Below are 25348 nucleotides of genomic sequence, written 5' to 3'. Positions count from 1 at the left end.
ATGCGAATACCGGTATACGGGCCAATCAAAAAATCGCTAAACATGGAGCTACTTCTGTTTAATGCGGAACATCTCTGTTCCGCATTAAACAGAAGTAGCTCTGTTTTGCGGAACTTCCGCATTAAACACAAGAAGCTCCGTGTTTAGCGATTTTTGATTGGCCCGTATGCCGGTATACGGGCCAATCAAAAAAAAAAAAAAAAACAAAGCTGAGGCTGCCCGGGTTTTAAACCGGCAGGGCGGGACTCGGGATCAGGTTGCTGATCTCAGCATAGTCCCGCCCAAATAGGGACGTCTGGCAACCCTGCCCCCACCCCCCAAGAGCAACTCTGCTTGTGAGACTTTCCTTTTAAACATGTGCAAGTTAGATTTTCTTTAGCAGTAACATAACCAGGCAAAAAACACTTGAAGTTAAACTCTTCTAAAAGAGTTGGACAATGGACACTATAATTGAAACAGAAGGGCACTCCACTTTGAGCTATGACTGTAATGACTGGATCCAATTGTAAATTTTTGTAGACCAGTTGTGAGACCAGTGTTTGTTTGAACAGGTAGAATAGTTCATGTCTACAGTGTGGTGGGGACCAGTTGTTCACAATGTATTTGATAAAGAATTTTTGAAAAATGATTGATAACCACAGGTAAATTTACATATCCTCTCATTTCAGATTACCATGTACCAAACTCCCATTCCAAATATGTTTTTTTTTTACTCTACCTTTCCACATATCCCTGCAAATTGTGCTGTGGTATAGGATACTGTTTTGGATAAAACACCACTGCTGACACTGAAGGTGGATATTGATTAGTTGCTAGAATATTATAATCAAGTGGCCACTGGTTGCTTGAAAATTCACATTCAGATCTGTTTACTTGCTTACCTTGTGTGTACCTGGCTGACTTTGCAATGACACAGACCACTTGCTCAGGTTGTTTTTTTAGAGCCAGCTTCATTTGTTTTTTTTTTTTTTGTTTGTTTTATTTTTTTCCCTCCTCTCTCCTTGAGAAGAGCTGAAGACAGTCACGTGATCTGTTAAACCCTCTGTGGGGTGATGATGGGCATGCAGTTGTCATACGCAACATGCATGACCATTTCACTTCAAACAAGAAAAACTTTTTTGTTTTGCAAAAATCCATTTTGTGCTCAGTTTATTACTGAGCATAGATTGTAACAGCTACAGTAAACCTAACAAATCATAATGTATACTAACATGTGACCGCTTGACTCTGTTTACTTTGGGGGACCCATATAATTTACCTTTTTTGTCCTCAGAAGATGAATTGCAGAAAGCTGATGCTTTGTTGAAAGACTTAACTAGTGTGGCGGAGTAGAAAATGTAATGAGTGAAGTCTAAGAATGTTTAGTAGGTGACCAGAGAGGATGAAACCAAATGTTCATAACTAGCTGGAATACCATTCTGGTTATACTTTAATTCACTCTGTGCTGCTCTGTGCAAATGTGACGCACTTCTTTTGTGTTTTACTGTGTTACACGCAATTAAATGTAAATTTCAAATGAAGGTAAGCAAGACTGCGTTTGAAACTGTAGCTGAGAAAGATCATGTAAATTTTTCTTCAGATTCCTGTTTGCAAGACCATTTGCAACACAAAGCCATCTTATATACAAAACTGCTAACATGGTATCTGTTGGGTTCTTGCTGTCACGTTTTTAGGAGTTTTTGCTTACAACTGAAAGTGTATATTTTTTATCTTCTGAGCAGAATGCAGTCGTAAACATTGTACTGACTAATCAGATACTGCAACTGCAATCCTGCTAAGCATTTGAGCAGTACTTTGCTTGACAGTATTAGTAAGGTACAGTGAATTGTGTGGAGTGTGTTCGCCTTTAATTTCCTTTCCTCTTATTTGTTGTATTTGTGTAGGATCAAAATCAGCTAAGGTATCAAAATGGAGTAAGAAAGGAACACTGAACATGCCTTATCCAATCTTTGCTCTAACAGCAAAATCACTTGAATACCTCGGAGATTTGCACCAGAGAAACTGACCTGATGTAAGAATGGCACTAAGAAGGGCAGATGGTGTTTCAATCATGCAGGCCCTGGCAATGACTGTTGCAGAGATTCCAGTTTTTCTTTACTCCACTTTTGGTCAGGTAAGAAAAATGCAAGAAAACTAATATTTAGATTTTAAAAAAGTCTATGCTGTTGGAAAAAGATGACATTTTTGTCACTAACAAGCCATGCCAAGTCTGTGCTGGAGAGCTGCTGTTTTTGTTTTAAGGAGCTAGACTCTGGTCCGATAGCTGTACATGCTGAACCTGCACTTGGCACCTTTGCTGGTGGTGGTGTTTTGTTGACAAAACAGGTGCATTTCGTGTGTTTTGAATGTTGTAAAAGACAGCCGTAGGTTAAAGATCTGACATATTGTCCCATGTAGTACTCTGCACATACTCTGTGACTGGGCATATTGTTGTAGCTTAAAGCACTGCCCAGCAACTGAAATGGCAATTTTTTTTATTATATCTTGATAATTTGTACAGTATGATTGACTCTGCATCAGTCTAAGTGGTTAATATTTTTAACTTGTTATACCCAAAAAGTATCTGATGGAGCTGCCATACCATGTTATGATTTTGTTCTACAGCCAGACCATCTTCTTAATGCAGGGCACTTTGTGACCTTATTGTAGAAGATAGCAAGGTACTGTTTGCCTCGTCTTTCCATGAACGTACAGTAACAGTCTTTTAAATGTCTTAAATGAAAATTATTTGGCCCATTTTGCATGCTCTTCATTTAACCATCAGATGTTCTAGGTTAGCTCCCATTGCTCCTTTTATCCTTAGTGTCTCAAATACTACCCACTCCTGTGCTGAGTCCATTCTGTTTATGGTTGGGAAGGGGAGGTGTATTGCAGGGGAACAGTCAGCATTGCCACATATATTGTTATGCATGCCAGGGGATTTTTTGAATATTCTAACTGGGCAGAATTACTGACATCACTGCATTAAAGTCCCCCCCCCCCCCCCGCGTGGGTGAATTAACAGAAAGTCATTTCTACCCTTCTGCATGGCTCCTCTAGTGCCTGAACTGCTAACTGAGCTTGAATCATTTGGGTTAGTCAGGGCTGTATATTTTGCTCTGTACACCAGAGCCAGAGCTTGATACTTTGAATTTGAATTGCTTTATGTGTGGCTCTGTGAAGAGTGCCAGTTTATTTATTTTCACAACTACATCTGTATTTTATGTATAGCAAGTTACTGATGAGACTTTTGTGTATTGATTTTAAATGTTTTGTTAGAAAGAGCTGCTAAATAGTTTCACATTTGCTTGATAGGAGGAAGACACAGTCTGCGCTGTTCTGAGTCACTTTTATTCTAAGCTGAGGTATCAACTAGCCTGTTACTCTTGAGTCTTAATTCTCTGTTAGTGATGATTCATACTTCAAAATTTATCAGTGCTTCCCTGCATTATTTGCCTGCTGGATCTGTCTATATTTGGAAGCAGTGGCCTAAATAAATATGCTAAGAATGTAAATCTTTGCTGTATATTTTCCTATCATTCTTGCAGATTTCTAGTCACTTGTGAGGTAGTAGATGATGTAGTGGATTTCAGAAGGAAATAACACGTGATGTTAAGTTGTCAATCTCACCTTCGTTCTTGCTGGATGGGTTCGGAGCCTATCCTTGGCTCCGACTCGGCCTATACTAAAGCTCGAGAGCTAATTTTACCGGCTCGAGGCAACCCTATATCCCATGATGCTAGGCGCTAACTACCCAGATCTCGTTTGCCGCTTTCGCTAGTGAGGTGCTTTTTTTACCGGCTCCACAGGTCAGTGAAAAATTTTAAATTTTTCTTCTCCTTTCTTAGGATTTTTCCCCTTTATTTTATAAATATATAGTCTAGTACCTTATACCACTCTGTTGGGTCCCATTTTTGTCAATCCCTAATCCCTAAAGTTATATCCCTCCCCTGTTAAGGTTAGGCCTTAGGCCATTTCCGTTTTTTTCCCGTTCCCTTTTTTTGGGACAGTTAGGTGTGTGTTAGTTATTAACCTTTGTTTTTACCTTGTGTGTGTGTGTGTGTGTGTGTGTGTGTGTGTGTGTGTGTGTGTGTGTGTGTGTTTTAACTTCTAAGGAAGAAATTCTTCTTTCTTTGACAGCTTAATGTCTAAAGACATTAAAGTCTCAGGCTTCAAGAAGTGTGACTCGTGCTGTCAGAAGATGTCGCTGACAGACGGTCACACTTCTTGCGTTTATTGCCTGGGACCCCTGCACCTGCCGTACTCTTGTTCTGTTTGTCATGCGGTCAGTCCAAGAGTCCTGCAGGAGCACAGGAATAAGTTAATTTTGAGGGGCTTATTAAAGCCCGAAGGTTCCCCGGCTAAGTCCTTGCCGGGTAAACCTTCGAAGCCATCCCCAAACCGTTGGCTCCGTGCTCCAAGCCTTCGGCTGGTGGCTCACCTACTGCATCACGATCGGCTCCGGCTAGAGCCGATACGGCTATGTCGCAATATTCTGCATTGGCTCCGGCCGGAGCCGATGCCTCAAAGACTCTGTCTCCAAAGTTGGCTCCGGTCAGAGCCGACGTATCTTTGGCTCCATCGGCACCAGTAGTCTCGGTGCCATCTTCCACCCACAAAAGATCTAGGTCTCCATCCCTGGAGTCCATTCACTTGGCTCCGAGATCACCTTTGCTCTCGGAGCGGAGCCATCGGAGCCATTCCTCTCAGTCTTCCAGGCTTTCTGACCATGACCTGGAGAGGGTGGTTAGCAGACTCCTAAAGTCTCAGGCACTGGCCCAAATGCTTCACAGCCCGTCTCAACAGACAGTGGCTTTACCCATACCATCTTCGATTCCTCCTCCGACTCTGCCCCTGAGTTCGGAGCCGGAGCTCCTCGGAGCCGTGACCGTCGTGACATCGGAGCCGATACTTCCCCCTTCGGCTCCGTTGTCTGCTCCGATCTCTTCCATGGTCCCATCCATGGAGGGATCCGGGCGCTTGGATTCCCTCGTCGGCTCCTAGGGGGTGAGTGGCATCGGACCCTTGTCCGACCCCGTTCTCCCTCTCGGAGCTTCGGCGCTGGTGAGTTCGGCCCCGACATCGGCTTCGGAGCCGTCCCTCACGGTGCCGGCTGGGGTTCCTATTTCTTCGGAATGGGAGCCTTCTGTCCTGCCTGATAGGGGCACCTTCGAGGTCATGAGGAGCATACTGGCCCCTGTGCCTGCTCCATGGTCAGCTCTATCAGCTCCTCCCACTGTAGTGCCTGCTGCGGTCTCTACCCACTCTTTCATTCCCGACCGCAGAGATCCAACGCCTCAGGTTTCCCCATTGGGAATATCCTCCTCTTCCGAGGCTTCCCCTGGTCCGTCAGGTGAACCCCCTCGAAAGAGGACATGTAAGAGGAAGCATGTTGACTCCCCTGAGTCCATTACATCTGATACCAACTTGGATGAGTCGGAAGGGTCCCCACGGTTCCCCTCTGAGGATGTCTCCTTTTCTGACATCCTTGAAATCCTCAAGCAGAGGGGGAACTGGTCTACCCTCAATCCTTCCGAGGACGAGTCGGTTTACCTAGAGGCGTTTGGTTCTCGCCCTTCCACCTCCTGGGTGTCTCCGCCTTTTGACCCCCTGATGGAAGTGGTGGCGCGGAAGGCGTGGACGGCCCCTGATATGCTGGAACCCACCCCACGGAAGCCTTCCAAATTTATCACAGCCCCGTCAGATAAACAGTTTTTAACTAAGGGTGTCCCAGTTGATGCCATGGTGGTGGCTGCAGCCACTAAGAAGGAACTGGCCGATCCTTCAGTGCCTACCCATCCTCCTAATAAGGAATCTAGGACTATGGATAGGTACGGCAAGTGGATGTTCTCTTCAGCGACCTTCGCCATGCGGTCGCAGAATTACTTGTGCCATTTCACCCGCCTTCAGAGAGACATTCTCAAAGAACTGGGTGATACCCTACAGGATCCAACAGCTGCGGGGTCTCAGGACAAAATCAACTCCCAGCTAGGAACCCTAAATTCCATTGTCAACTCCTCCATGCGGCTTATTTCCTATGCAGCCGATGGAGCGAGTAGAGCCGCAGGCACAGGCGTGGCCTTAAGGCGTTATGCCTGGATGCGGCCTTGCAACTTTGCAGACCCCTTCAAGGCATCCTTCACTAACTCCCCCTTTGATGGTTCGGTGTTGTTTGGACCTCAAGTGAAGGATACTTTGACCAGATGCGAACAAGATGGCAAGACTCTCTCTGCCGTAGGAGTCCGTTTTTCAACCCCGTCCAGACCCTATCCTAAGGGTCAAAAGGGTGGAAAAATGTGGTTCTGCAAATCTCAGAGAGTCACGCCTGACGCAAGAGGTCAGTTCCCCCCCGAGAGGCAGGGGGGGAACAACAACAGACGCCGTCCTAGAGGCAGAGGAGGTCCGCAGAATCAGGGTAACAGAGAGTCTCTCTCTGACAAACCCTTCCAGCATCCCTGAGAAGCTGCCCGACTGTCCACCTTCGGAGGCAGTCGGGGGAAGGTTATCGCTGTCTCCAGAAGCCTGGCTTTCTCTCACACAAGACAAATGGGTACAGTCGATTATATCAGAGGGTTACAAAATTCCCTTTATCCACACCCCAACACGGCCAAAAGGGCCCCTCCCAGACGTTCCACCCAGTCTAAGGGAACAAGCAGTACTAGAAGTTTCAAAACTGCTAACAAAAAGAGCCATCCAGCCAGTCCCAGCAGACCAACTAGGATCCGGAATCTACTCCAAGTTCTTTTTGGTACCAAAAAAGACAGGGGACTGGAGGCCAATATTGGATCTCAGCAGACTAAACAAGTCTGTAAAAAGAACGAAGTTCCGGATGGTCACGCTGCAGTCCATTCTACCCCTTCTGGGTCAGGACAATTGGATGTGCTCAGTGGACCTTCAGGATCAAGATGCACAGGCGCTCCAGAACGTTTCTCCGCTTCCGGCTGGGGGCCAGTCACTACCAGTTCAGAGCCCTGCCCTTTGGTCTCACTACAGCCCCCCGAGTGTTCACCAAATGCATGGCAGTGGTTACGGCTCATCTGAGACGTCAAGGATTCCAGGTGTTTCCGTATTTAGACGACTGGCTCCTTACTGCCACCACCAGGCATCTGGCTTCTTCTTGCCAGAGATTACACCATTCAAACTTGCAAAGGGCTAGGTATCTCCATAAATTTCGAAAAGTCTGCCTTGTCGCCTTGTCAGTCTATTACCTTCATAGGCGCCACCTTGGACACCATACAGCTCTCAGCAAAATTAACCGAGCAAAGAGTTTTAGATATTCGAAATCATGTTCATATCCTCCTTCTGAGCAAAAGAATCCAGGCCAGGTTTGTTCTAAAAGTGTTAGGTCTCATGGCGGCAGCCATCACGCTACTTCCCCTTGCTCGCTTTCACATGCGACTCCTTCAGTGGATGCTGTTCTCCCAGTGGTCCTTCCAACAACTTCCTTTGACACACAAAATCATAATAACACTTTCTTGCAAGAAACATCTGTCTTGGTGGATGGTCTCCCCTCAAGTCCTTCAGGGCAGACCATCTGTTCCTTCCCCTCCAGTCGCCACTGTCACAATGGATGCCTCCCTGATCGGGTGGGGGGAGCATTTTCAGGGCAGGACAGTCCAGGGCACATAGCAACCTTTCGAATGCCACCTGCACATAAATGTCCTGGAGATGAGAGCAGTGCTTTTAGCGTTGCAAGCCCTCCAAGACTCTCTTCCTTTAGGGACTATTGCAATTCAGATAGACAATATGTCCGTAGTGTGGTATATCAACAAGCAGGGCGGAACCAAGTCCTATCCCCTGTGTCGAGAGGCACTCAGACTTTGGCAATGGGCGATCTCTTCTCAGCGGTTTCTGATAGCAACGCATATCCCCGGGAAGTCCAACATCATGAATCACCAAAGTCCACAGCCACAGTCCCCAAATCTCCAAAAAATATGGTTAGAAACAGTAGGTTGAGAACAGCACATTTATTGGTACGTAATCTGAATCACACCAAACAGTAACAAACAATAAACCAAGCGCTTTCGCTCGGTTATTACCGAGCATCTTCAAGGTTAAAAAATCTGTTGTGTAGTCAGCCATGTTAAATACTAAATGCAACATCACATGACATACCCCCCCCCCCACATGTGAGTCATCCCTAATCAGTTTCTTAAAAATACAGTGTGTATAAACTTTCGTTAAATGTTAAATATATATTCCAATCCAAAATTCAAACTCAACTTTGAATCCAGTAATGCCAAAAATAAAAATGTAAAAATGTATAATATATTACAACACATATAAAAACACATAAAAATAAATTAAATAGTAATGAAATTAATAAACATGACAATGATAAATATTAAACTAGACCATAAAGTAAATAAATGTAACTTCTTCATTACCAATACCGCACATGGTAACCAAACTAGGGCATTAGGCTAAACTGCAAGTACATCCAATAACAGTATGTTTAATGGGGAAATTAAAGCAGTCTACAAGAACCCCTATTATACTTATAATATAAGTCCAACATCATAGCGGACAGGTTGAGCAGAGCTATTCTCATACCACACGAGTGGTCTCTCAAGCAATCAGTAATGGAGGAGATTTTTCAGAAGTGGGGTCTTCCTTGAAATCCCGTTCCTGCATCGTTACCTTTTGGAACAGCTTTGGCATCTGAACCCAGTGCCAGATCTTTTGGCCCACCAGTCAGGGTGGCCGCACCAATCCCTCCAATCTCTCAACCTCACAGCTTGGTTGCTCCACTTCCATCCTTAGCCAGGCTTCCCCTGATTTCCAATTCTGTCCGTGATATTATTGTAGCTTCCCTTAAGTCCTCTACCACAAGGATTTATGCTAGTAAATGGAAGCGTTTTTCCTTCTGGGCAAGGGCTAGGAATATAGTTCCCTTCACTGCTCCTATACAGTCAGTCCTAGATTTCCTAGCGGAAATTTTTCATTCAGGCTCTTCATCCTCCACTGTAAAGGTTCAGTTAGCGGCCATTTCAAATTTTCACATAGACCTATTGGATTCCAGCATCATGTCCCACAAGCTGTGTAAAGCCTTCCTTAAGGGCATCTTTTTACTCAAACCTCCAATCAAAGAACCCCCACCACAGTGGGATTTAAACTTGATTTTAACATCCTTGATTCTTCCTCCCTTTGAACCTGCGGCTTCCTGTTCTTTAAAGTTGCTCTCTTGGAAAACTCTCTTCCTAGTTGCCATAACTTCTGCTAGGAGAGTATCAGAACTCCATGCCCTTTGCATTTGTCCTCCTTATCTAGTTTTCCACAAAGACAGGGTTTCTCTCAGAACTAACCCGTCTTTTTTGCCCAAGGTGGCTTCTCAGGCAAATTTAAATCAATCTATCGATCTTCCAATTTTCTTCCCTAATTATTCTAACAGGGCAGAGCAAAAACTGCATTATCTGGACGTTCATCGTCAGCTCTGTTACTATCTGGACAGAACTAAACAAACTAGGAAATCTGATCAGCTTTTTCTGTCCTATGCGGAAGGTAAAAAGGGCCTTCCAGTATCCAAAGTAACCTTGTCTAGATGGCTGTCCTCTGTGATTACCTGTATCTATCATCTCAGAGGTAAAGAATTACCTTCTAAGCCAAGAGCCCATTCAACCAGAGCTTTAGCTACATCAACAGCCTTTCAAGCTAGATTGCCAATAGATACTATTTGTGCAGCAGCCACATGGGCCTCTCCTCATACCTTTATTACACACTACAAATTAGACATGGCCTCCAGAAACAGGGCAAATTTTGGTTCCACCGTTCTCAAAAGCCTGTTCCAATGAGCCACCCGGGATAAAGGTGCTAGGGACGCGGTCCCATCCAGCAAGAATGAAGGCGAGATTGACAACTTAACATTGAGAAGTTATGTACCTACCATAATGTTCCATGTTCGTTATCTTCTTCTCGCCTTTTTTCTTGCGTCCCACCCGCCATCCCCCTAGCCTGGATAGACCGAAAGGATTTTCCCTTTTTATCAGAGTCTTCACCCTTCATAATTTGAAGCATAAACTGGTTATCCTTGGGTAACTTTAGCTTCAGGTAGTGGCACATGGGAGTTTTTCCCCCTTTCCTTCTCTCCCTTGGGTTGGGAGGATAAAATTGCTATGTTCTCAGCTACCAAACGAGATCTTGGTAGTTAGCGCCTAGCATCATGGGATATAGGGTTGCCTCGAGCCGATAAAATTAGCTCTCGAGCTTTAGTATAGGCCGAGTCGGCTCCGAACCCATCCAGCAAGAAAGAAGGCGAGAAGAAGACAACTAACATGGAGCGTTATGGTAGGTACATAACTTCTCATTCACAGACTATGAAAAAGATGTGTGCAGTCTTGAAAATCTGTTTCAGACAAAATACTGAGGGAAATTTAATCTCCTTTTAATGAGGATGGTTTGCATTGGATTAAAGGAAAATAAAAACACTTTGTGATGAGGGAATTTGACTTCAAAACAGCATTTTTACATTATCCTTTAAGATGTTCTTATGTTACCCTACTGTACACATATGCCTGTTTTTTTTTTTGTTTTTTTTTTTTTGTTTTTTTTTAAATTTTGGAGGAAGTTAATTAACGGGGGGGGGGGGGGCAAAAAAAAAAAGGAAGAAAAAAATTGCTACCATGATTTAGGTCCCATACAGGCAACAACAACAACAACAACAGGCAGCCATTGTGATTGTGGTTAGAGTTCTGTTTTCAGTGTTTTGTTATGTCCCATGTACAGTCTTGGGAGTGTGTGTGTGTCTATATTTATGCACATATATATATATATATTTGTGTGCTGTGACAAATGAGGTACTGCCAGCACAGCTAGCTGGAATTTTGTAAGTAATTGTATATCATTTGTGAATATTAACATGATTTATATAGAAGTGTTACAAAAGGAGATACTGCCAGCACAGCTATCTGGAATATTGTAAATTATTGTGTGTCGTTTGTAAATATCAATATGATTCATAGAAGATGCTTGTGTTACAAATGTATTAGAACTGTATGCCATGTATATATCAAACTAGGTTTTTGCAGACGTGTGTTGAAAAGATATTTTATAAAGTCCTTGTGCTTAAAATGTAACTACCACATGCCCTACTGGGCAAAAATGTACATGTACTGTTTTACCTGTTTAAATGTATATAATATAACAATGGAAACTGGAGTACAGGAGGTAAACTTCAGTCCAGTAAAACATCAGAAAAATAGCTGAAATTTAGTTTATGGCAGCAAGGAGACGCAATGTCTGTGTTGAGAAGTTTTCAGCATTGTCTTGGAAGTTTTATTGTTTTATGACTTCCAACATTTGCCAAAGATCTGAGGAAAAGCCCTTGTCTATATATTTTTACAGGCAGATGCTAAATACTACTTGCTGTCATCAATGGTTGTTTGGACCTGGGGACTAGAAGTCAGATGACAAGAAATTGTCATTCTGCAAGCTAACCCATCAGTAATATTTGAGATATTAATTTAAGAACACTCTGAGAGAGGCACAGCACTCTGTGTTCTGTCTTGGACCTGACAAGAACTAAAGAAGACCCACACATCTGCCTTGCTCTGAAGTAAGTCAAATTAAAGGGTGGCTGCAGGAGACAGCTGAATGAGTGGGGCCATTGGGAAGGGGTGTGGCCAACTAGAAAGGGGTGGAGCTATGCTCAAAACCACAACTGGAAGGAACTTTAATTAAATATGCTGACCTGGGTGCCAAACTGTCATTACGAGAGTCCAATCAAGACAAAAATTAAGTATGTAAGAAAAAAATCTTTCAATGCATTGGCTACATGACAGTTTACTTAATATCTAGATGGAAACAAAAAAGTTTTGAGGCATGAAAAAAGCATTACTTTTTAAATACATTACTGGAATGCCAGTCAAAATCAAGTATAAAAAAACAAGCAGCACTCAGCTCAAACCACTTCTCCTTGCACTGCAGTTCTAATTATAATTTATATTCAGCTTTATAAAAGCACCAAGTAACATGCTGAAAGTAGCTGATACCCCCACTTACAAAAATGTTTCTTATCCAAAAAAGACCTGCTGCCTGACAACAACTATCTATTTGTTTCATGGGGAAGACATGATCAAAGTAAAAAATGAACAGCAAACAAGAAACAAGCTCAAGATAAATTGCTTAAAGCATTACTGCACAGCTAATGGACCACACATGATAGATAGGCATTCTGTTTAGTTTACAGGTAAATCCTGCAAAGATGACTGTAAGTTTCCAACAAATGCAATGAGCTTCTGAAAATACTGTAATCCTGTCCTTTATTACAAATACTGTCATATGAATTTCTATACCTAAGGCTTATACATTATCTAGTTATGTAAATATTGTCTGCATGGCAACAACAAAAAGGCTTACAATCTCTAACAAGCTTACCTGATGGTCATTAAAGCATTGCTACTTACACACAGAACAACAGCTACTGCAACAACATGCATTTTCTGAATAATAAGAAGCATAAATCAACAGTGTAAAAATATGACAGAAAACCAGAGCATTCTGCAAAACCAAGGAAAGATGAAAAGCTACTGTAGTACTTGTGTCTACCTTGTATGGGGGAATACTCTGGACACTTACACTGCATAACTGCTCCTTGCCTTGCTTGAACACATCCAGAGTCACTACATGGTGGAGTGGGGTGCAACAAGTATGTCAGAATTTGATATGTCTCTGGCTGACGGTGATGGCTCTGACACATTTGTTATACCTCTCAACCTCAGAGCAAGAAATCTGGACAAAGCCATACATAGAAGTGGGACAAAGGCCCAAAAATAAGGACACTTTTTAACTATTGCTCTTCTAAACATAGAAAGATAATAGAATAGTAGTAGGTCTTGCATTAGTATGATTTTTTTAAAGGGCATGAAATCTGAAACTCAAATGTCTGCCATTATTTTCTAACTTCAATCTTTAATGAGTTGCCACTAATTTGCCAGAAAAACACAATTTTATGAAAAATGGACCAAAAATGTGATGCAAAAATATAAAATTGCCACACAATACAGCTGAGAACCTGTCAAAGAAGGGACACATTTTTAATAGTAGTACTGTTAACTTGAGCAGCTGACAAAATAAGAGAATCTACATGCATTTCCGAAATAAAAGTAATCTATAACTCTGATCATTACAGTTATTTATAATTGTAAACCCTCCACAGTTTCTTTCAAAATTGCCATTTTGTGGAGGGATTATTAGGGGGAGAGCAACATTTTGAGCCAAAATTGGGGACAGTTGAGAGGTTTGGATATTCCTAATTCTATAAAGTGATTTATTTGCACATACCTCTCAATTTTTTAATGCAGGAAATCTCGACAAGGCCAAATATATTGGGGGAACATACATACAGTACTAAAAATTACTCTTGTATAAACTTAAGACACTTGATAGAATAACAGGTCTTGCTTTAGCATGCATTTTTCTGAAGGTTATGACATCTGAAAATGTCTGTCATTATTTAGTGACTTCATTCCTAAATGATTTGCCAGAAAACCACAAATTTTATGAGGAACAAACCAAAAATAAGAAGCAAAAATCTATTAATTCTGCAAAAATCAGGACAGTTGAGAGGTGTAGTTCAGCCTGGACTGTCTTTGTTTGCTGCCTTTCCCCCCCTCACAAAATCATGGTCGAATGGAGACTTCCCCCTGCAGCCATTCCTTGGTTATTTCACCCAATTTACCATAAACACTATAATGTGCATACTGATTTACTTCTGCAATGATTTGGATTTCATTTGAAAGTTTTATTTTGCATTTTACAGCACAAACACTAATATATATCTGCTAAACAAAGCAATGCAGTCTCGCAATGAAAATAGACTTAGCATTAAAAACTTCTTTGCCCTTGAAACTCACATTCATTGAAACAGCATTGAAGCCCACATTCAAAGAAAATACATTTTGTCAATGGCAGATAAAGATTAACTTTGGGCTGTTTTCAAATCGCAGGCCCCTTGCACATGAAACATACACATGCTCTTTGATACACCTTCCTGATTGTATTAAATTATATTCCTTGTACAGTACAGTTTTAGAGGGCGTTTTAAATTTATTGTTTTGAACATTTTTCCAGTAAACAATGAAACAAAATGCATGCACCAATGACAAAACTGCCCAATTCAGAACATTCCCATCATAAAAGTCTACTCAAACTTCTACAGTCCACCAGTATCAGTAAATATGCACAATCTCTGTAGAAGTAAAAGTCATCTAAATAATTCCACATTAAAGAGATCTGTAACTAATGAAGAGGTTGCCGCTAGCAAACAACTTTATATTTCATTGTTTCATCTACAAATAAAGTGCTTGTTGCCCTTGAGGAATAAATTACCTATGTTACACTAAAAAAATGATAAGCTAGTAATATTGCAGTAGGGAATGGATGACAAAGTGATAACAGGTTCATAGTTACTAGGTATCTTCGCCAAAAATGACTGTAGCATCCACCCCCTTTGCAACACAGTACAGTATAAGCAATGCATCTACCTACTGTGGGAGTAGAATCTACAGCCTTCTGCATCAAAAGCAAGTACATTACCTGTTGTGCTATTAACAATGCAAGCAGACAGAGCATAAGCAGCCCTAAACTTTTGCTCCCCTGCAGCTCTCAGCTCTTTGTAAAATCTACTCAACACTCAGCTGTATGTCTGATCTTTGCAGCACAAGAAATCTGGAAAAAAGCCAAAATGTATTGGGGGGGACGACAAAAGCCCAAATACCAGGGACACATTTTAAACATTGCTTGTATAATGTTGGAAAGTTGCTAGAATAAAATTCTGTGTTATCACCATACATTTCACCGCCAAAAACAGTCAGAGCAACATGCCACTATGCCAAATCATCTGCTTTGTGAAAGAGAGGAAGACTGAAACGTAAATGGCTACCATTTAGTGAATTCAGTTCTCACAATAGCTGTCAACCTCTTAGCACAAAACACCTGAACAAAGCCAATAATAGGGGAATACAGCCCCCAAACATATTCAGTGAATTCAGTTCTCACCATAGCACTCAACCTCTTAGCAAAAAACACATAGACAAAGCCAGTAATGGGGGAATACAGCCCCCAAACATATTCGGTGAATTCAGTTCTCCATAGCTCTCAAATTTAGCACAAAAAACCTGGACTAAGCCAATAATGGGGGAATACAGTCTCATAAATAGGGACAAATTTCAAATACCCATGTTATAAACTTAGAAAATTGCTAGAATAAAAGGTTTTGTGTTACCATGTACTTTCTGAAGAATATGAAGTCTGAAATGCAAATGCCTGTTATTTTTATTTATTTAACATTTGTTAACCAGGAAAGTCTGACTTGGAACAAAAGACGATTCTCAGCAGAGGCTCAGGGAGAAACACTCCAGACGTATGTTTCTGTAAGATGGGAGAACATGTAGACTCCGCACAGAAGGCACCCTAGCCAATAATCAAACCAGAGAACCTGTAGCTGTCAGGCAATAATGCTACCAGTGCACCACTGCACTACTGACTGTGTAAGGTAACAAACATACAGAAATGACAGATTTTATGAGGAACAGAACAAATATGAGGCATAAATCTGCAAATTTGTTTTTTACAAATATTGGTGGGAAGGGAATTCAGGCCCTTGTCATCTGCAACCAAGGTATAGGGTTCAAGCCTGAGGTATTCTCTACCCACCACCATGTGTTATCTCTAGCCACCAGTATACAGCAACTGAGGCATTACACACACACACACACACACACACACACACACACACACACACACACACACACACACACACACACACACACACATACATACACACACACACCTAGACAGACTGGTAGATAATAGGTATAGTGGTAAACATTAAATCAATGAAATGCCAATGATAAAATCAACAAACATCATCATGCTTCTGCTTGTGCTCCAAAGACACTCCTCAGGTCATGCAAGTTATAAAACAGTGCTTCTGGGGAGGACTCCCTTAGCCCCACACCCCACTAATTATTTATTCCAACTCCAAGATCACACAATCCCCACAGAAAGGGCATAATCCTCAACCCCAGGGATAGTGCAATCTGACACAACTGTTGACCAAAGTGTGTGGACAAAATAAATTTCAACTTCAATCAACTACATGCACATATCCATAATATATATGTGTGTGTGTGTGTGTGTGTGTGTGTGTGTGTGTGTGTGTGTGTGTGTGTGTGTGTGTGTGTGTCTGTTTGGCAGGGGTTATTGAATGAAAAGCCAAGTCTAGAAAGAGAGGTGGAAGCTTAATAGCACCCATTTGTCACTATGAAATTATCTTGGATCAAAGGATTGTATGCATTTAGGATGTTAATAAAAATCATTGTGTGTGGTCCTACATATGACTCCTGGCAAACAAAGTAAACATGTAGTTGTTTGTTTAATTTAATTATTAACTGGATTTGTCAGCTGACCAGTTGACTCTCTCAACAATGACCTAAGCTAGAGGCAGGGCAGTGCAACAGCAAGACTGCACAGACAGATGTGCAAACACATGAAATGAAAATAATGTCACACACTCCAATGTTTGCCATAGATTAATATGGAGAGTGTATAGGTGATATGTCTCAGCAGAGACGTATCAAGACTAATCAAATAAAATGCAGCCATAAGAAAAGTCAGAGACATGCTGAACATATGAAACTGTAGAGGTTTGTCTATACTTAATAAGTAAGCAATCATTATGTATGCTGAAAGAAAATAAATCAGTATTATTAAAGAGAAGGGAAGACTGTGATAGTAGGTAGATCTCGTAAGAAAAAGAGTTATTAGGAAATGGGTGGACATGTCCTAGAAGGACTTAAATAAAAAAAGCTAGTTTTAAGTAGGAGTTAGTATAATAATAATAAGGGAAATAATGCAAAGGCAATAATGTACAGGTGCAGAACCATTTATCATCTCTGTATTCAACTAGTATTTCTAAGGTTTTCTGGGAATCTAGTCTATCAATGAAGCAGATATGGAGGAAACATGTTAGCCTGTGACCAAGTTAATGTGGATCTGCAAGTTAAGCTGCAACCCTAACCTTGCAACCTGAGAGATTCTTGGGGAATGACAATGAAAGTGGTAAATGATTTAAGGAAGCAAGGATAGAGTTCATGACTATTGCAGGAGGATCTTTCAGTCAAGCTTAAAGCAACTCAGTGAGCTTTGGAAGAAAATTGTCCTGTTAACCAGACCAAGACAATGAGAGAATTGCAACAAAGAACTCTCGGCATACACCAAAAACAGTGACAATGTTTTACTGCAAAGCAAACAAAAACGTGGGACTGATGTTTAGCTACATTACATCAAGGGATGAGGAGGTACTTTTACCCTTACTTATTGTCTTGGTTAGAAACCAAAATAATTTGGGGGTTAACAAATTGTGATTTCTACAGAAAGAAACAGATAATCAAAATTTGAGTATCCAGCACCTATTTGGAGTTTGTGTACACACACACACACACACACACACACACACACACACACACACACACACACACACACACACACACACGCACTCACACACACCTTGTAATACACTTACATGCATGGGTAATAGCTCCATATCCACTTATCGCTATGCTTTCCATTTCTGTATAGCTCTGCATGGGTAATGAATGGCTCCATATCCACTCATTGCTATGCCTTCTGTTGCTGCATAGCTCCCGTGAGATGTCACTGATCCCGTGGTGACGTCTTCAGCCTGCGGACGTTGCAGTTCGATCCCTTTCCTGTCTATACAGTTGTACCTAACTGCATAAACATCTGGGATGCTCTTGACTGCTGTGTTTCTAATCCGGACTGCTGCTGAATCAGTCCGGAGCTCTACGCATGCTCTGGACTGGTTCAGCAGCAGTCTGGATGACGGAAATGCCACTAGTGCGCATGCGCGAAGGTCTGAGATTTTTGTCTTTTACTTTAGTTTCTTTTTTTTCTTTCTTTTGGGGTCTTTCATTTACAGCTGGGGGGAGGGGGCTGCAGTCCTGCAGTCCAATAGCATGGGCTGCCCCTGGTCTGGGAGGTTCTGAGAATGTAGCCATTTAAACCTCCTTAAAACAGTATTAGTGGCCTTAACCATTGAAGTAATATCAAGAGAGTCCTACACACACTCTGCAAACAATTAGTGACTTGAACAACAGAAGAACTTAAATTATTTTAAGCATTTTTTTTCCTCACAACAGGAACCTGCAGACAAAACATTCCTCATACTTTCACAGTTTCTCAGAACAAACTTTAACATAAAAGATGTACAATTCAAAATTCTGAAAATCAAAGTTGTAGAAGTATACACTTTTTTTCTCATACCTATCAATAATTTTCCCATCCTTATCAGGAGGAGTAGGATTGCAATAAACTAAGTTCTTAGCAGCAATGGGATCAACTAATGCCACAGCTGCTGGTTCATGTTTGGGAATACTGTATAAAAATGTAAAAGACTGAGGAACTTTATACAGCCTATCTGCCTTTTTAGGGGCAGGTGGCCTACTATCAGGAAAACTGCAGGCAGTAATACACACCTCCAAAGCTGACAGAACTTCTGTAACAACTCATAGTATTTTCTGAGGGACTGGGAAACCTCAGTGCTCTCTCACTGAAAACACTGGCACATTCTAGTGATAGTCTCAGAGAAAGAGAAACTCCCACAGGGGAATCGGACACAGAGATCTTCTCAGTCTGAATCAGAAATTTGAGGAAAACCCTGTATCCATCCCTACATATTCTTGTTCAGATTCAGAATCCTGAATCTCTTCAGGAAATAAAGAATCCCTCTTCCTTTTACAAGAAACTGCTTTACAAGAGAGATCAGTAGCCTGAATTTAAGCCATCAGAAACACCCAGTAAACTATTCCTATCCAAAGAAATTTGAGGAAGAGTAGATACATGCTTGGCTTCTGTTTCTTTTTGACAGGAAAAACGGGTCTAATCATTTTGCTAATGGCAACAGCTGCATCCCCAGAGATGGGCAAAGCATTCTAACACAAGGAAACCTTCACTGTTCCCTCTCCCAGGACTGACAAGAGTGGCTCTACCTTCCCCAATGAGGGGATCCCAGCAGCCACAGAGGACATTGCTATTCCCTGGTACATAGCAGCTGCAGGTGCTACACCACAGGGATCTGAGGTAAAAGATGAGTGATCTGAGGTACAACAAATGTACACATCAGAGTCACCCACCTATGACTGAGACAAATTGCTAGCCTGCTGTGGTGGTAAAGGCTGATTGCTTAACTTTTTCTTTTTGTTACTGGAGGAAGGACTGAGTATTGAACTAGTAGTCTGTTCCGTGGTCAAGCCAAAAATGGTGCTTTGTTCCAAGGGAAGACTATCAGCAATTGCCAGTAAACACTACCAGTCTACAAAAGCTACATTTTTGACATAACACAGTAACTGCACTGTAAAACACTATGCCAGCCCCCAAAAATGAAAAAAAAAGAAGTTATGTTCTTACTGTAACATTCCATGTTTGTTGTCATGTATCTTACCTTCCTTCTTTCTGGCTGGGTTCGGAGCCTGTCTCGGCTCCAATTCGGCCACTTCTAAAGTTCGAAGTGTCCTTACTGGCTCAAGGCTAACCCCTTATCCCAGCATGCTTAGCGGTAGCTACCCAGATCTCGCTTGTGAGAACTAAACAGTAGATAGGAGAACTATAAATTACCAAATAAAAGAGGTAACTAAACAATACTGCTTCCTTGTACCGAAACAACAGATCAGCAAAGGTGACAAGGACTATACCAACAGTTGAAAAGCAAAGGAAACTCAGCCAAAACAGCCAAAAAAGGAAATTCCTCTCAATCATCCAGGATGGGGGAAGGAGGGAGGGGATGCAAGAAGGAAGGCGAGATACAGGACAACAAACATGGAACGTTATGGTAAGAACATAACTTCTTTATGTTATGTTGTCCATCTCGCCTTCCTTCTTTCTGGTTGGGACAGCGTCCCCAGCACTTAAATCCTGGGTGGCTCATTGGAAAAGAGACTTCAGAACCGTGGAACCAAAAGATGCCCTGTTCCAAGAGGCCATGTCTACTTTGAATGATCATTAATCATTAAAGGTATGGGGAGTAGCCCATGTTGCTGCTGCACAAATAGTATCTAATGGAAGCTTGGCTTGAAAAGCTATGGAGGTAGCCAAGGAGCTAGTAGTGTGTCCCCTTACCTTTCCGGGGACAGACACATTCCGAGACTCGTAAGCATAAGTAATAGTATTGGACAGCCATTTTGACAAGGTCACTTTGGAAACTGGTGAGCCTTGCTTACGCTGTGAGAAGGATACAAACAGATGATTTTCTGATGTCCGTGGTTTTTTGAAGATAAAATCGTAACTGCCTGTGGACATCCAATTGATGTAGCTTATACGCTGCCTTGTTGCCATAATTTGGAAAGAATATAGGGAGTTCAATGGACTGATTCAAATTATACTCTGAACAGACTGTTGGTAAGAAGGAAGGATTTGTTCTCAGATACTCTGTTCTTCTGAAAAATCATATAAGGAGGGTGGATGGAAAGTGCGTGTAACTCGGAAACCCATCTAGCTGATGTAATTGCAATCAGGAAAAGGGTCTAACATGATAAGAATTTAAGAGGACAAGAAGCAGCTGGTTCAAAGGTAGGGAGGATTAGAGCCACTAGCACTAAATTTAAATCCCAAGGATGGGAGGCCTTAATAGAGTAGCACCTTTTAAAAAGGCCCTACATAGCTTGTGGGACATGATGTTAGAACGCATAAGACCCACATGAAAATTGGAAATAGCAGCCAGTTGAACTCAAATTGTAGCATTTGCTGCTCCTTTCTCAAAGGTTTCGGCCAGGAAGTCCAAAATTTTTGAAATTGGTGCTGTAAAGAGATTAGTGCAGTTTTGTTCATAGGTAGGTACTAGGTAGGTACTAGGCTATTGGCCCTGGGGCCTATACAAGCCCAGCCAAAAAAAGGTACCCTGGCTTTTGCCACCCAAGAAAATTATTTTCCTGTGCCATTGTCGAGCAGAGCCACAGAGGTGATCCCCGGGGTGAATTTCCTATTTCCCATCCAATCATCAAGATTTTTCTTAGAGTGCTAATGAGGAGGTTTGTTTGATATAGATAGGTAGTTTATTCCAGAGTATGGGAAGTCTCTGGGACAGGAATCTATCCCTCCGGCATGTTCTGTTTAATGTGGTGACAAGGTTTAGGTCCCTAGAGCGTGTAGCTCGGAAGGATTGGGATTTCTTTAAGTGGAGCATATCCAACAGCTCTGGGTTTGACATAGCTTTGTATGTTAGGCAGAGATCACCCCTGAGTAGGTGATATGCGATTGAGTAAAGCTGCAGTTTTTTGAGACTGTCTGCGTAGGGCATCTGTTTGAGGCTGGTAATCTTCTTTGTGAGGTATTTCTGCGGCCATTCCACTTGTTGTAGATGTCTTGTGAGGTACATACCAAAAGGGGCATTGTACTCTGTAATGGGTCTAATGAGTGATGAGTAGAGGGGAACAATGACCTCTTTTTTTCTGGATGAGAAACCTTTTGTGATGAGGTGTGCCACGTAGAAGGATTTCCTGACTACTGTGGCGATGTGATTATTAAAGGAGAGACTACTGTCCACCTGTGTCCCAAGGTCTCATCACACTTTCAGGGTTAAGTATACTACCGCCTATGTTGTAGTTCATGGGTACAGACTTTTTACCAAAGGGGATGACAATGCACTTTTTGGCATTGAGCTTGAGGCCATGGCTTTGACACCAGGCATCTGTCTCAGTGAGGCCCTTTTGTAGGATGCCCACATCGTTGGGAGTTTTGATTATGGTTCCTAGTTTGCAGTTATCTGTGAACTTCATTAGCCAAAGACCTTCTGTGTTAGCCTGTACTTCAGAGAAGTAGATACCAAACAGGAGAGGACCCAGGACTGAACCCTGTGGTACTCCACTTGTCACTGGTCTGAAGTCGGATTTGGAGTCTGCTACTTTCACAGTGTGGGTTCTGTCAGTGAGCCAGTTGGCAACCCATCTTGTGACATAGGGATTTATACCTAGTTTAGTGAGTTTATCTATAATTCCAGAGTGGGGGATGGTATCAAAAGCCTTGGCAAGATCTAGATAGGCTGTGTGAACCACCGTACTCTTGTCTACGGCTTTGGTGACTGCTTCAAATTAGTCTATCAGGTTTAGGAGACATGGTCTGCCTTTTACAAACCCAAACTGGGTGGGATCCAGAGTTTGGAGATTACCAATATCTTTGTTTGTAAGTTCCATGATGATACGTTCCATGGCCTTGCAGACCAGGCTCGTCAGGCTAATGGGGCAGTAGTTCCCGGGGTCTGTGGTGGCTCCCCCCTTGTGGAGTGGGATAACCTTTGCTGTGCGCCATTCAGCAGGCACAAAGCCTGAGGTGGGGCTATGATTGAACATGGTACTTAGGTGGGGTGCCAGTTCGTTCTGTAGTTCGTGTAGAATGTAGCCTGGGATGTTGTCTGGTCCCATGGATGCTGTGTTCTTGGCTTTGGAGAGTGTGGTTTTTACCTGCGCAGCCGTGGTTACAGGAACTTTGCATTCTTCTGGTATAGAGATGGGCTCTTTAGGGGTGAGAGGGGGGTAAAGTTAGCACTGAATCTATCTGCCAGAATGTTGGCAGTATCAGTTGGGTCTGTATATTTAGTGCCATTGTGCTGTGACTCAAAGCAGATCTGAGTGTTGCCATTGAGATTCTTGACATAGCTATAGAATGCTTTGTGGTTGTCTTTAGAATCAGTGGCAATTTTGTTTTCATAACTAGCTTTGGAAAATTTTATCAGGGATTGCAGCTTCTTACTGAGGCTGACCAGGGAGCTCCTCCACTCGTGGGATTTTACTCTCTTTTGCAAGAGTTTCTTCCTTCTGTTGTACAGTTTGTTTATGGCAGGGGACCACCAGATTGGCTTCCTTTTTTTGGAGGATAGCATCTTGGTTCTGTTTGGGGTAGCATGATCCATGCACTCATGTAAGTGCTTATAAAGTGCAATTGTGTAGGATTCAGTAGTTGTAACTGTATTGTCTGTCTGCATGGGCGTCATGAAGTTCACCACTTATGTCTTAAGAAGCATGAAGTTGGCTTTGGAGAATTTTTTTTACCATGGTTTCCTTAATGGGGGGTGGAGGCAGGATGTGGATATCTAGGGTAATTAGCTTATGGTCGGAGTGGACCAATGAGGCATTGACTTCAGGTGTGGAACACCGGTTACTCATACTGGTAATGACTAGATCCAGGATATTGTTGCCCCTGGTGGGGGTGTGGATAAGTTGATTCAGGGCGTTGGAGTTTATGAATTCTAGAAAGCGTTGATCAAAGGAGTTGGTACATGAGTAGTTTTCCCAGTTAATGGTGGGGTAGTTGAAATGGCCCATTATTAGGGTGTTTGGTTGAACCCTAATATTTTCCAGTACATCAAGAAAAGAGGAGTAGGAATCCTGGGGCATGGTGGGTGATCTGTAGCAAGCTGCAATTTGGATTGCAGTTTTGCCCAGAGTTAGTTGCACTTGGATAACCTCGGCTGCATTATGCTGAGCAACTAGCCTGGAGGTGGTGATATCCTTAATGAATATGGACACACCTCTGCCTTTGGTGTTCCGGTCCAGGTTACATGGTCGAAAAGTGTGGTATGAGTTATAGCCTGGTAGTGCAGGGGTGCTCTCTGGAGCCTTGAACCAGGTCTCAGTCACTGCACAGATATCGATGTTCTCCATTTTAAGGAGTGCCTCGAGTGAGTGCATTTTGAGATTTAAACTTCTAGCATTGAGTAGCATCACCCTCAGTTTTTGCTTGCCTGTTCCTGTTACGGTGGTGAATTTGTCATTTGAACCTTGCCTAAAAAAGGCACTATAGGGGGCGGCAAGAACCTTAGCCAGTATCCGGAATCCCAGGGGTGACAGGTGCAGGCCATCTGTGGCAAAGCATCATGGTCTGTCGACCATGTCATTCCAGGCAGACAGATACTGGATCCCTTTAGAATGGCACCAGAAGCTTAGCCAATTGTTGAATTCAATCATTTTGTCCTTGTACTGCGGCATCATTCTGGGTGATGGCAGAATGCTACTCAGGGCTAGGGTCATACCTGCCTGGGCTACAAGATCGGAGAGCTCTTCCATATCTCTCTTCATGTAGTCCAGGGAGGTACGTCTCTGGTCGTTCACACCAACATGGACAATGACAGAGTCATATTTGTACTTGTTGTGGAGTGACCTAAGTGCGTGGGTTATGTGGCGGATCCTGGCACCCGACAGGCAGCTGACAGTAACCTTCTCCTTGTTTAGTCTGGTGAGTGGGACATCAGTGTGCCTGACTATAGAGTCACCTATGACTAGTGTGTTGGGTACGTTGTTTTGCCTTATTGGCTGTGGTTGAGTGGCACACTGAGTCTGCGGGCTATGTGTCATTTGGGTTGTGTTGGGGGGTGGAGGTTGCTTGCATTTCTGCTTTGGAGGTCTCTGTTGCTTGAGCAGATTATTATTGAGAGCCTCCAAAAATGTTTTTGTGTTTCTATGTGTGGATTTTGGTGGTGTAGATTTAGTGAGACTATGTGATGAGTGTGGTGTGGTGCAAGTGTTTACCTTCTCCTATTGACTGCCAAGTTCAGTCTTGATTGGAGAGAGCTTTACCTCCAGTTTGGCTAGATAAGTGCATCTCTCACAGGTTGTAGTGTTGGGTGGTAGGAGGAGCGGGTTGTCTGTGTACATGAGGCAATTTCTACATTGCCTCAAGATGCCCAGATTCATCAGATAGACAGGAGAGAGCACTGGGAGCTGACCCTTGGACATGCCTGAATAAAAAAAACTATTTTCCTCTAGATAAGTGAGGAAAGTGAGTACAAGAGCTGTTTTTCTCTAAGCAAGTGAGGAAAGTAAGTACCAAAACTGTTTTCCTCTAGGTAAGGGGGAAGGTTGAGTGCTGTAGTAATTAGTAGGTTATTTGGTGCTTACAAGTTCTGAACAAGTGCTAATCACGAATAAGCAAATTCAAGTGTTAAAAGTAAGAGTCTGTATCTGGACTAAACTAGTTACAGAAAGAGAACCTCTTCCATTTACTACCGTAAAGTTTTCTAGTAGTTGGTTTGTGAGAAGAGACTAGAATATGTTGAACCATAGGTGAGATATCCAGAAGCCTGGCTAGGACTGGAAATGGAGAAACCAAGCCATCAGCTTGATAGTTTGAATGGAGGGATGAAGAGCACCCGACTTATGTGTCAGGAGATCTGGAACTGGGTCCAGAATCCTAGGCTTCTCTTGCAGGTAATGCCAAAGGAACAGGAACCAGATCTGACAAGACCAGTAAGGGGCAATGAGGAACAGCTTGTGACTCAACAACTTTGCTTTCTGAAGAACTTTTGAAATGGGAGGAAAGGGAGAAAAGGCATAAAGAATCCTGGGGTGGCAATCGTGGATAAGTG

General features: G+C 42.5%; 1 protein-coding gene across 1 annotated transcript in view; it reads left to right on the top strand.

Moving 5' to 3' along the window:
* The window catches only part of MIGA2 (mitoguardin 2), a 1296375-nt gene that overhangs the window by 62957 nt on the left and 1208070 nt on the right, over positions 1-25348 (top strand). The window contains exon 2 of the mRNA XM_044058371.1: positions 1884-2113. Within this exon, the coding sequence (XP_043914306.1) occupies positions 2018-2113 (96 nt within the window). The 5' untranslated portion in view covers positions 1884-2017. The remainder of the gene's footprint in view (positions 1-1883; positions 2114-25348) is intronic.

This window comes from Protopterus annectens, chromosome 16.part0 (assembly GCF_019279795.1).
Source record: "Protopterus annectens isolate FY-2018-M chromosome 16.part0, PAN1.0, whole genome shotgun sequence".
Taxonomy (NCBI): domain Eukaryota; kingdom Metazoa; phylum Chordata; order Ceratodontiformes; family Protopteridae; genus Protopterus; species Protopterus annectens.
Note: the sequence above shows the minus strand (reverse complement) of the source record. Positions and strands in the feature narration are given on the sequence as shown.